This window comes from Mirounga leonina, unplaced genomic scaffold (genome assembly GCF_011800145.1).
Source record: "Mirounga leonina isolate KUSES-001 unplaced genomic scaffold, KU_Mleo_1.0 Mir_153, whole genome shotgun sequence".
Lineage (NCBI taxonomy): Eukaryota > Metazoa > Chordata > Mammalia > Carnivora > Phocidae > Mirounga > Mirounga leonina.
This window is the reverse complement of record NW_023270387.1, coordinates 20,691,085-20,706,738: the sequence shown is the minus strand read 5'-3', so window position 1 is coordinate 20,706,738 and position 15,654 is coordinate 20,691,085. Positions and strand designations below refer to the sequence as shown.

General features: G+C 41.2%; 1 protein-coding gene across 3 annotated transcripts in view; it reads right to left on the bottom strand.

The window, feature by feature from the left end:
- Window positions 1–11,054, bottom strand: part of CHEK1 (checkpoint kinase 1) — a 42,291-nt gene extending 31,237 nt beyond the window's left edge. The window contains exons 1-5 of one of the 3 annotated variants that reach the window (XM_035009238.1): window positions 10,771–11,054; window positions 9,958–10,042; window positions 8,926–9,149; window positions 7,757–7,821; window positions 7,593–7,662 (exon numbers count right to left, since the gene is read on the bottom strand). In XM_035009238.1, coding sequence (XP_034865129.1) covers window positions 7,593–7,662; window positions 7,757–7,821; window positions 8,926–9,149; window positions 9,958–10,022 — 424 coding nt within the window. In that variant the 5' untranslated portion in view covers window positions 10,023–10,042; window positions 10,771–11,054. The other 2 variants (XM_035009239.1, XM_035009237.1) reach the window with 2 other exon arrangements.
- Window positions 11,055–15,654: the final 4,600 nt, after the last annotated feature.

Below are 15,654 nucleotides of genomic sequence, written 5' to 3'. Positions count from 1 at the left end.
GCTGAGAGCCTTTTCCTTAAGATCAGGAACACATCAAGGATGCCCACTCTCGCCACTATTGTTCAACATAGTACTAGAAGTCCTAGCAACAGCAATCAGACAACAAAAAGAAATAAAAGGTATTCAAATTGGCAAAGAAGAAGTCAAACTCTCTTTTTGCAGACGACATGATACTTTATGTGGAAAACCCAAGACTCCACCCCCAAATTACTAGAACTCATACAGCAATTCAGTAATGTGGCAGGATACAAAATCAATGCACAGAAATCAGTTGCTTTCTTATACACTAACAACGCAACTGTAGAAAGAGAAATTAGAGAAACGATTCCATTTACAATAGCACCAAAAACCATACGATACCTCGGAATAAACCTAACCAAAGAGGTAAAGGATCTATACTCTAGGAACTACAAAACACTCATGAAAGAAATTGAAGAAGACACAAAAAGATGGAAAAATATTCCATGCTCATGGATCAGAAGAATAAACATTGTTAAAATGTCTATGCTACCCAGAGCAATCTATACCTTCAATGCCATCCCGATCAAAATTCCAATGACATTTTTCAAAGTGCTGGAACAAACAATCCTAAAATTTGTATGGAATCAGAAAACACCCCGAATCGCCAAGGAAATGTTGAAAAAGAAAAACAAAGCTGGGGGCATCACGTTGCCCAATTTCAAGCTATATTACAAAGCTGTGATCACCAAGACAGCTTGGTACTGACAGAAAAACAGACATATAGACCAATGGAACAGAACAGAGAACCCAGATATGGACCCTCAACTTTATGGTCAAATAATCTTTGACAAAGCAGGAAAAAACATGCAATGGAAAAAAAATAGCCTCTTCAATAAATGGTGCTGGGAAAATTGGACAGCCACATGCAGAAGAATGAAACTCGACCATTCTCTAACACCATTCACAAAGATAAACTCAAAGTGGATGAAAGACCTCAATGTGAGACAGAAATCCATCAAAATCCTAGAGGAAAACATAGGCAGTAACCTCTTTGACATCGCCCACAGCAACTTCTTTCAAGATACATCTCCAAAAGCTAGTGAAACAAAAGCAAAAATGAACTTTTGGGACTTCATCAAGATAAAAAGCTTCTCTGCACAGCAAAGGAAACTGTCAACAAAACAAAGAGGCAACCCACAGAATGGGAGAAGGTATTTGCAAATGACACTACAGATAAAGGGCTGGTATCCAAGATCTATAAAGAACTTCTCAAACTCAACACCCAAAAAACAAATCATCAAGTCAAAAAGTGGGCAGAAAATATGAAAAGACACTTCTCTGAAGAAGACATACAAATGGCTAACAGACACATGAAAAAATGTTCATCATCATTAGCCATCAGGGAAATCCAATTCAAAACCACACTGAGATACCACCTTACACCAGTTAGAACGGAAAAAATGGACAGGGAAAGAAACAACAAATGTTGGAGAGGTTGTGTAGAAAGGGGAACCCTTTTACACTATTGGTGGGAATGCGAGTTGGTACAGCCACTTTGGAAAACAGTGTGGAGGTTCCTCAAAAATTTAAAAATAGAGCTACCCTATGACCCAGCAATTGCACTACTGGGTATTTACCCCAAAGACACAGATGTAGTGAAAAGAAGGGCCATATGCACCCAAATGTTCATAGCAGCAATGTCCGCAATAGCCAAACTGTAGAAAGAGCCTAGATGCCCTTCAACAGATGAATGCATAAAGATGTGGTCCATATATACAATGGAATAGCACTCAGCCATCAGAAAGGATGAATACTCAACTTTTACATCAACATGGATGGGACTGGAGGAGATTATGCTAAGTGAAATAAGTCAAGCAGAGAAAGTCAATTATCATATGGTTTCACTTATTTGTGGAACATAAGGAATAGCATGGAGAACATTAGGAGAAGGAAGGGAAAAATGGGGGGGAGGGAAATGGAGGGAGAGATGAACCATGAGAGACTAGGGACTCTGAGAAACAACAGGGTTTTAAAGGGGAGGGGGGAAGGCGGATTGGTTAGCCCGGTGATGGGTATTATGGAGGGCATGTACTGCATGGAGCCCTGGGTGTTATACGAAAACAATGGATCGTGGATCACTACATCAAAAACCAATGATGTATTGTATGGTGACTAACATAACATAATAAAATAAAATTTAAAAAAAAGAAAGAAATGGGCAGAAGACATGAACAGACATTTCTGCAAAGAAGACATCCAAATGGCCAACAGACATGAAAAAGTGCTCAATATCACTCGGCATCAGGGAAATACAAATCAAAATCTCAATGAGATACCACCTCACACCAGTCGGAATGGCTAAAATTAACAAGTCAGGAAACGACAGATGTTGGCGAGGATGCGGAGAAAGGGGAACCCTCCTACATTGTTGGTGGGAATGCAAACTGGTGCAGCCACTCTGTAAAACAGTATGGAGGTTCCTCAAAACGTTGAAAATAGAGCTACCCTATGACCCAGCAATTGCACTACTGGGTATTTACTCCAAAGATACAAATGTAGTGATCCACCGAAAAGGTACATGCACCCCGATGTTTATAGCAGCAATGTCCATAATAGCCAAACTGTGGAAAGAGCTAAGAAGTCCATCGACAGATGAATGGATAAAGAAGATGTGGTATATATATACAATGGAATATTATGCAGCCATCAAAAGGAATGAGATCTTGCCATTTGCAACGATGTGGATGGAACTGGAGGGTATTATGCTGAGTGAAATAATTCAAACAGAGAAAGACATGTATCATATGACCTCACTGATATGAGGAATTCTTAATCTCAGGAAACAAACTGAGGGTTGCTAGAGTGGAGGGTGGGGTGGGAGGGATGGGGTGACTGGGTGATAGACACTGGGGAGGGCATGTGCTCTGGTAAGCACTGTGAATTGTGCAAGACTGTTGAATCTCAGAACTGTACCTCTGAAATAAATAATGCAATATATGTTAAGGAAAAAAAAAAAAAGAAGGTAGCAGGAGGGGAAGAAAGAAGGGGGGAAATCGGAGGGGGAGACGAACCATGAGAGACGATGGACTCTGAAAAACAAACTGAGGGTTCTAGAGGGGAGGGGGGTAGGAGGATGGGTTAGCCTGCTGATGGGTATTGAGGAGGGCACGTTCTGCATGGAGCACTGGGTGTTATGCACAAACAATGAATCATGGAACACTACATCTAAAACTAATGATGTAATGTATGGGGATTAACATAACAATAAAAAAATTTTTTAAAAAATGTAGTGATCCAAAGGGGCACGTGCACCCCAATGTTTATAGCAGCAATGTCCACAATAACCAAACTGTGGAAAGAGCCTAGATGTCCATCAACAGATGAATGCATAAAGAAGATGTGGTACATATATCTACAACGGAATAGCCATCAAAAATGAAATCTTGGGCGGCTGGGTGGCTCGATTGGTTAAGCGACTGCCTTCGGCTCAGGTCATGATCCTGGAGTCCCGGGATCGAGTCCCATGTCGGGCTCCCTGCTCAGCAGGGAGTCTGCTTCTCTCTCTGACCCTCCCCCCTCTCATGCTCTCTCTGTCTCATTCTCTCTCTCAAATAAATAAATTTAAAAAAAAAAAAGAAATCTTGGGGCGCCTTGGGTGGTTCAGTCGGTTAAGTGGCTGCCTTCAGCTCAGGTCATGATCCCAGGGTTCTGGGATCGAGCCCTGCGTCGGGCTCCCTGCTCCATGGAGAGCCTACTTCTCCCTCTCCCTCTGCCTGCCGCTCTACCTATCTGTACTCTCTCTGTCAAATAAATAAAATCTTTAAAAAAAAAAAAAAATGAAATCTTGCCATTTGCAACGACATGGATGGAATTAGAGGGTATTATGCCAAGCGAAATAAGTCAATCAGAGAAAGACAATTATCATATGATCTCACTGATATGAGGAATTTGAGAAACAAGACAGAGGATCATAGGGGAAGAGAGGAAAAAATGAAACAAGACGAAACCAGAGAGGGAGACAAACCACAAGAGACTCTTAATCTCAGGAAACAAACTGGGGGTTGCTGGAGGGGAAAGGGGTCGGACGGATGGGGTGGCTGGGTGATGGACATTGGGGAGGGTATGTGCTATGGTGAGCGCTATGAATTGTGTTAAGACTGATGAATCAGACCTGTACCTCTGAAACAAATAATACATTATATGTTAATAAAAAAAAAAAAATCTTCATGAACAATCCAAGCAAATTGTTAAAAACACATGTATCAGGTTGATGTAAGTGAAATAAATGTATTATGATTTAAAAAAAAAAAAGAAAGATAGAAATCTGTTGATTTCTATACACCAATAAAGCAGCAGCAGAAAGAGAAATCAAGGAATCGATTGTACCAAAAACCGTAAGATATCTAGGAATAAAACTGAAGAGGTAAAAGATCTGTACTCTGAAAACTACAGAACACTTAAGAAAGAAATTGAAGAGGACATGAAGAAATGGAAAACCATTCCACGCTCATGGACTGGAAGAACAAATATTGTTAAAATGTCTATACTATCTAAAGCAATCTACACATTTAATGCAATCCCTATCAAAATACCACCAGCATTTTTCACAGAGCTAGAATAAACAATCCTAAAATTTGTATGGAACCACAAAAGACCCCAAATAGCCAAATCAATCTTGAAAAAGAAAAGAAAAGCTGGAGGCATCACAATTCTCGACTTTAAGCCGTATGACAAAGCTGTAATCATTAAGACAGTATGTACTGGCACAAAAACAGATACATAAATCAATGGAACAGAATAGAAAATTTAGAAATGGACCCACAACTACCTGGTCAACTAATCTTCAACAAGCAGGAAAGAATAACCAATGGAAAAAAGACGGTCTCTTCAACAAATGGTGTTGGGAAAACTGGACAGCAACATGCAAAAGAATGAAACTAGGGGGGGCGCCTGGGTGGCTCAGTCGTTAAGCGTCTGCCTTCAGCTCAAGTCATGATCCCAGAGTCCTGGGATCGAGCCCCGCATCGGGCTCCTTGCTCAGCGGAAGTCTGCTTCTCCTTCTCCCACTTCCCCTGCTTGTGTTCCCTCTCTCGCTGTGTCTCTGTCAAATAAATAAATAAATAATCTTAAAAAAAAAAAAAAAAGAATGAAACTAGGGATGCCTGGGTGGCACAGTCCATTGAACATCCAACTCTTGGTTTCAGCTCAGGTCATGAGATTCCATACTCAGTATGGAGTCCACTTGAGTTTCTCTCTCCCTCTGTCTGCCTCCCCACTTCACACTCTCTCCCTCTCTTAAATTAAAAAAAAAAGAATGCACATAGACTACTTTCTTACCCTATACACAAAAACAAATTCAAAATAGATGAAAGAGCAGGGGCGCCTGGGTGGCTCAGTCGTTAAGCATCTGCCTTCGGCTCAGGTCATGATCCCAGGGTCCTGGGATCGAGCCCCACGTCGGGCTCTCTGCTCAATGGGGAGCCTGCCTTTCCTTTTCCCTCTGCCTGCTGCTCTACCTGCTTGTGCTCGTGCGCACCTGCTCTCTCTCTCTGTGTCAAAAAAATAAATAAAATCTAAAAAAAAAAATAGATGAAAGACCTAAACATGATATAGGAAACCCTCAAAATCCTAGAGAGGAACACAGGCAGCAAGCTCTTTGACATCGACAGTAGCAACTTCTTACTAGACACGTCTCTGGAGGCAAGGGAAACAAAAGCAAAAATGAACTATTAGGATTTCATCAAGATAAAAAGCTTCTTCACAGCAATGGGAACAATCAGCAAAACTAAACAGCAACCTTTGGAATGGGAGAAGATATTTGCAAATGACATATCTGATAAAGGGTTAGTATCCAAGATCTATAAAGAACTTACCAAACTCATCACCCAATAAACAAATAATCCAGTTAGGAAATGGGCAGAAGATATGGATAGACATTTTTCCAAAGACATACAGATGGCTAACAGACACTCAAAAAGTGCTCAACATCAGTCATCATCAGGGAAATGCAAATCAAAACTACAATGAGGTATCACCTCACACCAGTCAACAACACAGGAAACAACAGATACTGGTGAGGATGCAGAGAAAGGGGAATCCCCTTGCACTGTTGGTGGGAATGCAAACTGGTTGCAGCCACTCTGGAAAACAATACGAAGATTCCTCAAAAAGTTAAAAATAGAACTGCCCTGGGGTTCCTGGGTGGTGCAGATGGTTAAGCCTCCCACTCTTGATTTCCACTCAGGTCATGATCTCAGGGTCCTGAGATCAAGCCCCAAGTCGGACTCTGCGCTCAGCATGGAGTCGGCTTGCCCCTCTCCCAACCCCCCCACACACACTGTCACTCACTCGCTCTCTCTCAAATAAATAAAATCTTAAAACAGAAAAACAGAACTACCCTACGACCCAGCAACTGCACTACTAGGTATTTACCCAAAGAATACAAAAACACCGATTTGAAAGGACACATACACCCTGTTGTTGATAGCAGCATTATTAACAATAGCCAGATTATGGAAAGAGCCCAGGTGTCCACCGGCTGATGGATAAATAAGTTGCGGAATATAATGGAATATTATTCAGCCATAAAAAAGAATGAAATCTTGCCATTTGCAATGAGGTGGATAGAGCTAGAGAGTATTATGCGAAGAGAAGTAAGTCAGTCAGACAAATGCCATATGATTTCACTCATATGTGGAATTTAAGAAACGAAACAGATGAACATGGAGGCGGGGAGAGAGGCAAACCATAAAAGAGACTCTTAACTATAGAGAATAAACAGGGTTGCTGGAGGGGAGGTGGGCGGGGGTATGGGTTAAATGGGATGGGTATTAAGGAGGGCACTTGTGATGAGCACTGGGTGTCATATGTAAATGATGAATCACTAAATTCTACTCCTGAAACTAATATTACGGGCGCCTGGGTGGCTCAGTTGGTTAAGCGACTGCCTTCAGCTCAGGTCATGATCCTCAAGTCCCGGGACCGAGTCCCACATCGGGCTCCCTGCTCAGCGGGGGGTCTGCTTCTCCCTCTGACCCTCTTCCCTCTGTTGCTATCTGTCTCTCATTCTCTCTCTCTCAAATAAATAAATCTTAAAAAAAAACTTGAAACAAACTACCTACCTACCTAATTAAATAAAACAAGATAAGGCTAAAGTCCAGGGTATTCCAACAGAAACTTTAATTCATTGAAAAGTCGTTTAAGACTATTCATACAGCTATTCATTTAGTGAGCATCTAGGTTAGATTTCTCTATCTCATCCACAACTATATCAGGAAGGACTTGTGAAGTCTAAATATATGGAGTCTCTCAAACTTCCTAGACTTTTCAGATTTTCTGCCCTAAAATTTCAATAATGCAAAAGCTTTGAACCTGCCTTGTATGGATTAAAATAATTTAGGCAGGGACGTCTGGGTGGCTCAGTCAATTAAGCAGCTGCCTTTGGCTCAGGTCATGATCCCAGGGTCCTGGGATGGAGTCCTGCATCGGGCTCCTTGCTCAGTGGGGAGCCTGCTTCTCCCTCTGCCTGCTGCTCCCCCTGCTTGTTTTCTCTCTCTCTAGCTAAGAAATAAAATCTTTAAAAAAATTAAAATAAAATAATTTAGGCAGTAGTGACAAAAAGCTCAACTTACCCCTTTCATCCAATAGGAGATTTTCTGGCTTAATATCCCTATGAGTTATCCCAATACCATGCAGATAAACCTAAAAAAGAAACAGAAGGAAACATACCAAAATTTGGTAACTTACTTCATTCATAATAATTTTAAGCAAAAGGAAAAGAGACAACTGTACCTACCACCCCTGCCATGAGTTGATGGAAAAACCTCTGAGCATCTTGTTCAGGCATGCCTATGTCTGGTTCTGTAAGAATTAATAATGAAAGTTAGTTTGCCAGGTAAACATAATAAGGTATCAACCACACAGTCTCCTAATTCAAAGGTTAGACTTTTGTGATGGTACTCTGGCAAACAGAATCTTATGGTAACAATTAAGACTCTGGTGTCCACTAACTCGTACAATATTTAATAACTCACATTTCCCCATCTGTTATGTGGCAAAAATAAATTAACATCACAGGAAAGTTACAGAGAGAAACAACAAACTACTACCCAAATCAAGAATGGAAGCCATACCTTGAAAACTTATGCTTATCATACACTAACCATCATTCAATTGGTGTCTTTCAAATTCTCCCCTAATTTCTAACAAATGCTGACAATATTTTCCCCACCCCTGAAATGTAATTGCCAAAGTGTATGCCTGGGCAAATATAAACGAATTTCACTAAATATTTAAATTTTGATCTCCCTCTTTACCTCTTGGTTTCTTTTACACTGAACTCTCCTCTCCTGAGATACATACTGGAGATTCTAAAATCATTTTTTAAATATGAACACAACAGCTTTAAATAATAAATTTAGATCCACATAATATTATTCTTATGTACTTCTCAGTGTCCTGCAATACCAAGCCTTTGAATCTACATAGAACACTAAAGTAGCAAGTACAGAATTTACTAAATACAGGCAAAGCAATTCTAGAAAATTCTCAAGTTAATTTCACCTAAATAAAGAAAGAAAAAATATAACATGCTATTATTTTGGCTCTGTAAATGTATGTAATGATTTCATGTAACTGGAATGTCTATAAAGAAAAATCACTGTATAGTGAGCATGCATTGCACTAATGATACTTCACTGTAAGATTAGTTTATCATCCTTAAACTCTACAAAACAGCAATCCTAACCAAAATCACATACACAACTTGGGGAAAAGGTTTTCCTTGATGATTCCATATATGCTTTAATGTGTTAACATAACTTGTAAAAACAAGAAAACTTACTCTAATTTCACTGTTGTATAAGCAGTTCTGAACGGACAATGACCAAATAGCAGACCCAAGATTAAAAAATAAATTTAGAAACTTATTTAGTAGAACAGTTATCTTAAAGCTTATTTCCATACCAATTCTGTCAAAAAGTTCTCCTCCACTACAGTACTCCAGAAATAGATACTGGATATTGCCTTCTCTCCTGTGACCATAGAATTTCACTACATTCTCATGATTTAACATTTTATTGATACAGATCTCTTTCTTAATATTTTCTGGACAGTCTATGGCACGCTTCATGTCTACAATCTTGACTGCAACTGCTTCTTCAGTTCTTCTATTCACAGCAAGTTGAACCCTAAAAAGGAAAAAGAAGACAACTGAATTCTATTTCTTTGAAAACTTCAAAAGATTAACTATGACTCAATCAACAATTTTACCTTCATTACTTTCTCTACCCAGCAGAAACCAAGGAAATAGTTTCTGCCATGTTCTCAGCAGATACTACTCCTTTCTGAAATGTGAATATGATGAATAATGCTCTAAAGAAGTCATTATGTTGTACATCCAAAGGTTATTTAATAAATACTTGACAAAATAAGCTAAAATGGAGTAACAGTAATTCCATGCCACATCACATATACACATGCTCTACTCATTTAATTTTAGTAACACTACCTAAGATTTATTAACCTCATACTACATATGTCTGTGGTAACTGTTCTAAGGGGTAGGTACTATTATTGTCACCTTAGAGCTGAGGAAACAGAGGCACACATGAAGAAGTTTGCCTAAGAACACAAACCAGTGTGATAAGTGAAGATCTGAAACCAGGCAGTCTGACTCAGAGTCTGTTCATTTGCTCATTTAACCACTATGCTCAAACCCCAGCAAGGAATATGTGGGAGGAGAAATTGACTTCACAGGTTTCTTCCAGCTCTTTACAGAGAAAATGTTTTTTTTTTAAAAAGGGGGGGGGAGGGGATTAATCCTTACAAAAGTGCGGCTCTAGTTCCCAAAAATCTTAAGACTTCAAACGCAAAGATCTGTTCTCTGAGGTGCCACTGTACTAGAATAAACAATTCCAAAACAACAAATACGTACTCAAGACAACAGACAGAAAACTAAAGCAAGTGTGAAGGCAGGGTAAAGGGACTCGAACTCACTCTCCATAGGCACCTTCTCCCAGGGTTTGCACCAAGTCCCAGTCTTCCACAAAGGGCACTGCCATGACTCCACGATGGACCACGGCTATAAAAGGCAGGAACCCAGAAAAGATGGGGGTGAGGATAAGCTTCCACCATCTGCCATGATCCCTCAATATAAGTAACAGTTTGGTTTCCCCTTACACCTCACCCGTATTTTATCCAAGGCTTTGAACCACAAGCAAGTATTCTAAATTCTGGCATTCTGTGGTGTAAATCACCATCCCCATTCCCACGCAGAACGAAGCAGAAACTGCCTTCCTCGGGCCTCTGAGAAAAGGCAGCAGCTCTGCTGAACAGCTGGGGGCATAAATGCTTGGAGGGGAACGACTGGGGACGGGCAGGGGGTGAGACGGGCGAGGGGCTGCAAGTTAGCGGAGAAGAACAGTTTAACTAGGACGCCTGCAGCCCCTCCTCCCCCTTGCTCAGCTCCAATACCCACCCCACGCCGTCCCAAAGGCCGGGAGGAGCCTGGGGCGGGGCCAAACCGCCCCAAGAAGCGGAAGGAAGGGTTGGCAGGCACTCTAGACGGCCGGCGCCCAAACCTCTGGGGTCCTCAGCCGGCAAAGGGGTAGTCTCTCCAATCCCCCCACAACGGGGTCACCCGGTCCCACACTCCTCCACCCTCCGAAACCGCCCCCCCTCAGCGGGAGTCTCTCCGATTTCCTTCGCTCGTCACCGATAACTTTCTCTCGCCATGCCCCTCCCAACTAATGTAGACCCCGAACACCTTCTACAGGCTCCTTTCTCACCCTACCGGCCGCCCCTCCTCACCAGGCCGTCCTTTGCCCGCCACCACAGGAATCCAAATGCAGCGCTTTTCCCGCCAAAACTCTGCCGGCGTCACGCTGTCGCAAACCCGCGCACCCTTGCCGTAAAGCAGGAGAGCGCGCGTCCCTTCGTCCCGCCGCTTTGAAGGATGGCTACAACGCGCTGCCGGCGCCGAGAGTTTGCCCCCGGTGCGTTAGCCGGCCAGGCCCGGGTTAGTTTGGAGTGGAGGGGAGAGCCAGGCTGAAGAGGTTTAAGAACTTCCGAGCGCATGAGCGCCAAGGATCTCTGGGCCCGAGCGCGAGCCAGTATCCGGCGCGTGGCCCGCAGCCGGGCGGCCCGAGCGCTGCTGGGGGGAGCCGAAGCCCCCTCGGACGCCGGCACACACTTTGTGGGCTGCGGGGTTCTCGTGTGCCCTCCCCGCCGCTTCTGGACCTGCACACCCCCCTGCCCGGCCCTCTGAGCCCCTTGCCCAGCGGCCTGGCAGCATTGTGCGAATCGTACTCAGAAACGCTGCTTCTGAAACTTTAAAATGCGGTACAGCTCAGAGCCGAAAAGCTAGGAACAGCTGTTGGCGAACCGATCCTGTGAAAAATGAAAGAAATTTGTGGCGGGAGCGAGAAGCGCCCAAAAAAGACTGGCAAGACTGGCTGTGCTGCGGTGTGGGTGGAAGGCATCCAGCTGAAGCAAGCTAGTCTTTTGTAGTGTGAGAGCGTGTCAGGATAACCAGTTTTGCCCTGTCTTGTGTCCAGGCTCCAAAACCATACCTTATCCCAACCTTTTTGAGGGAACAGCACCTCCATAGCCGAGTCCTACCCGCTTTTTCATTCTTAGTATGTAAGAAACAGGTGGCGGCAAAGGACTGTTTGGCCTCATTTTACGATGCAGATTTTAAACGCAGAGTAACCAGTTTAAATGGGAAAGAAAATTCTGGGGAAAGGGACTTGCTTGAGAACAAAATAATGTGGAAAAACTACAGGTATTCCCCCTTTGACAATGAACTAGACTGGGAACTCAAGGTGCAGTCAGGATCATCTCCATTACATTCTCCAGTTCTTAAAATTGGGCCACATATCTTGGGTATAAAGCTCTTGATTGTGATCCTAGTGAGAGTAAAATGAGTGTACATATTATCAAAAAAGCACACATTTGTTGTAAAGCAAAGTCAGGGACCAAAAAAAAAGGCCAGAGCACTTCAGAGTGCTTACTGTAGAAGTTTTTAACCATGATGTCAGCACTAGGCTTCATGTAATAAAGTAAGTTTTCCAGGTCATTTACTCCGTTTTCTCTCATTTTCACACTGTGCTGCAAGAATATGAAGAAAGGAAGAGGAGGGCCTGCACAGTTCCTGTGTCTGAGCGGAATGAAGGTATCTTAGCCTGAATAAAGAATAAGGTATACAGATTTCAGGCAGAACACCAGTTAAAGATGGCATGTGAGAGAATCAGTGCACACAAAAGCCTCTCTTCCCTTCTCAAACCTTACCAGAATAGTAAATATTAAAATAACGATTTAATAATAAAAAATAGTAAATTTGTAAAAGGCAATAGCCCACAAGAATGGAATATGAAAAACAAAATTTTGGAAATTGAAAAATTTCAGATAAATGATAACTTAAATGATGAATCTTAAAGCCATCAATAGGAAAGGAAAGCAACTTGGTTTATATCACAGAACTCCCAAAAGGCTCAAGTTTGATTAGTGACTCAGGTAACTGAATGTGGAGATGAAGGTGGGGCTAAAAAGAGGATAGGTTGAAAGACTATGTAAGAAGCCTAAAGAACCTTGGAACGTCTCCCTCCTTTGTGTACCCAATGAACTGCTCCTCCCCAAAGCTGGTACAAGACTTCAGAGGGTAAACCCAATCCTAACTGGAGAGTATCAGGCACAGTTAAAGGCTTGGTAACCTTACTGAAAACAAAGGTATTAAGTTTATGTACTGAAGGCTGAAGCTTGAAGCCTTCTTGCCCCACCTTACTCCCAGAAATCTGCCAGCTGGCCTTGTATCCCTAAGAGGGTATACAAGCCTTCTTGAGGGAATCTTACCTATATAAAAGACCTAAAAATACTAATATCAGGGATTTCCTATGTAAACAATTATATAACGACAGAAATATGTTCCTATGTAACAATATGATAGCTCAGCCAGATCACAGGAGAGAGGCCCACGTTTAGTGAGCCCAACCCCAAACAGATCTTCAATCCACTTTTTGGGCCCCACTCTCTAAGAAGAGCAGACAACCAAGAATTTGAAAAGGTCTTTAATATGAAAGATATTAAAGGAACATTTTTAAAAACCTTTTGGACATTAAAAAAATAATAATGACAGCAGGAAAAAAGGAAACCAGGTTAGAAAAAAAAAGTTTAGGAAATGTCCCAGAAGGAAGGATAAAGGTGGAAAACAGAAAGTAAATATAGACTATCAGGAGACTAACCCAGTAAGTCCAACATCCAAATAACTTAATTTTCAGAAAGAGAAGCTGTGGGAATACACAATTAAGAAAATTTTCCAGAACTGAAGAACTTGATTTTCCATACTTAAAAGTTTAAAGTACCCAGCACAATGGATGACCCATTTCCAAGTGCATCTCGGTAAAATCTCAAAACATTACATAGATAGAGAGGATCTTAATAGGTCTGGGGTGGGAGTTAGAGGAATGGACACATACAAAAAAATTAAGAATCAGAATAGCACTGCAGAGGCGCCTGGGTGGCTCAGTCAAGAGTCTGCCTTCAGCTCAGGTCATGATCCAGGCTCCCTGCTTACTGGGGAGCCTGCTTCTCCCTCTCCTTCTGTCCCCTGGCTTGTGCTATCTCAAATAAATAAATAAAATTAAAAAAAATAATAATAGCACTGCACTTCTCAACAACATTTAGAAGACAGAAAACAATGGGCCAGTACCTTCAAAATAATTCTAAGGAAAAGTTATCCCCAACCTGGAACTCTGTATGTAGCTAACCTATCATCTGAGTGTGACAAGAGACATGCAAGATCTCAAGAAATTTATCTCCCACCTGTTTTTTCTCAGGAAGGTAGGTAGAGATGATAAGAAGGAAGTTAGGAGATTAACACAATATGACAGTGAAAGGATACACCAACCCAACAGGTTGGGCAGCAAATCTAGAATGTAAACCAGTCCAAACTAGAACATATCAAAACGGAAGACCTCTCTAAGAATGAATACCTAACAAGTCCAAACATATTGAAAGGATGCTGTTACAAATGAAGGAGAGTTTGGGGAAAAATGAGCATCAGGTACAAAATACAAATGAAAAAACAAAACAAAACAAAACAAAACAAAAAAACCCTCCCCCAAAAAGTTATGTCAGAAAAAAAAGAGTAACCACATGGCCTAGTTGTAGAAAACCATAAGGTAAGAAATACTGATCTAACCTAAATGTAACTATGGTAGAACCGTAAGACGGTAAGAGTATGTGTGTCCATGGGAATCAGACTGGTGAAAGAGCTACACCCTCACTTTCCACACCACCAAGTCACCAGATGATACCTAAAATTGAAAAACCAACACATAGCAAAATAAAGCAAATTATTTAATGATATGGAGGTAAGTAATATGAGAATCAGCAGAGTTGAAAGTGGTTGTCTCTTGGGGGGGTGGAAAAGTGTTGTTGCTTTTTTAGAGCTATGTGATTTTTCTTACACTAAATGCACTAGGACAATGAAAGTGAAAAGTAAATTTTTTAAAAAGGTATCTTCATGTAGCCTAGAAGGTAACAAAATTAAAATCATTAAGACTAACAACTATAGTGATTATCCCATATATGCTTCTGAGGAAGATCACTAACAATCTTAACCTGGTATTGCTCATATTGGTTAAAAAAAACAAGCTCAGAATAACCTCTTCCACTAGGGAGAAACTCTATATAAATCAAGTAATATATTTACATATAGTAAATTAAATCTTACACCAATCTAAATCTCACCCACAGGTCAAGCACTTAGTATATAAATTGGTTTGGAAGGTTAAGTTTCCTGGGTACACAAGAATACCTGAGCATACCCTTTAGGGGCACCATTATGACTTATCTAAAAGTCATGTAATTGCTCCTGTTTCTTAAACAGGTAACAGTAAACAGTTATCTTGTATGTTTAATGACTTAGGGTTTACATACATCACTGATATATGTCTTATGTTGTAAAATACATACAGCGTCCTGCTGTACTGAATATAAGGCTATTTGTCCTGACATTGAATATTGATGGAACTACTGTGCTTTGAGTTAAAATTTTTTTAAGTTTCTCTTCCCCCTTACTGCAGTCAGGCTAGCACTGTCTCCAGGTACTTGCTGATAGCAATTCCACCCCCCTTCTAATTTGTAGCTTATTTGGCAAGGGCTTCAAAACCAGGTCACTGAATTTATTAGTGGTATATAATAACAACATGGGCCACATATCTAGCTGAGACTAAGAAGCTCACCCTTAAATAATCACAAGAGTTTTAGCATATAAGCTAAAGGAAATGAGCAAAGAGATGTTTACTGTATCATGGATAAGTGAGTACTGACTGAAAAGCTGGATTTCAAATAGAAATGTATGATTATTATTTCAGCTGATTCGAAAACACCTGACCATCAAATTCTATAAATAATATTGGAGGAGTTTCATCTTCTCCATTGAGAACAGTTTCACTGTCTGCCTTGAGTCTTCAAAACTTCAAGTGATTGAGTCTCACTTGATTTATTCTTGCTCGAAAAAAAACAAAACAAAAACAAAAAACCTAGCTAGTCCCAAAGAATACTGGTGACATCAGGTGTGGCTAGTCCCCTTCTGTCCCTCATAAAAGCAAAGAGCCTCTAATGACAAGAGATATTGAAACAGAGACATGATGGCAACACAGCTGACTTTCCTGCCCAGAAACAGAACTCCTC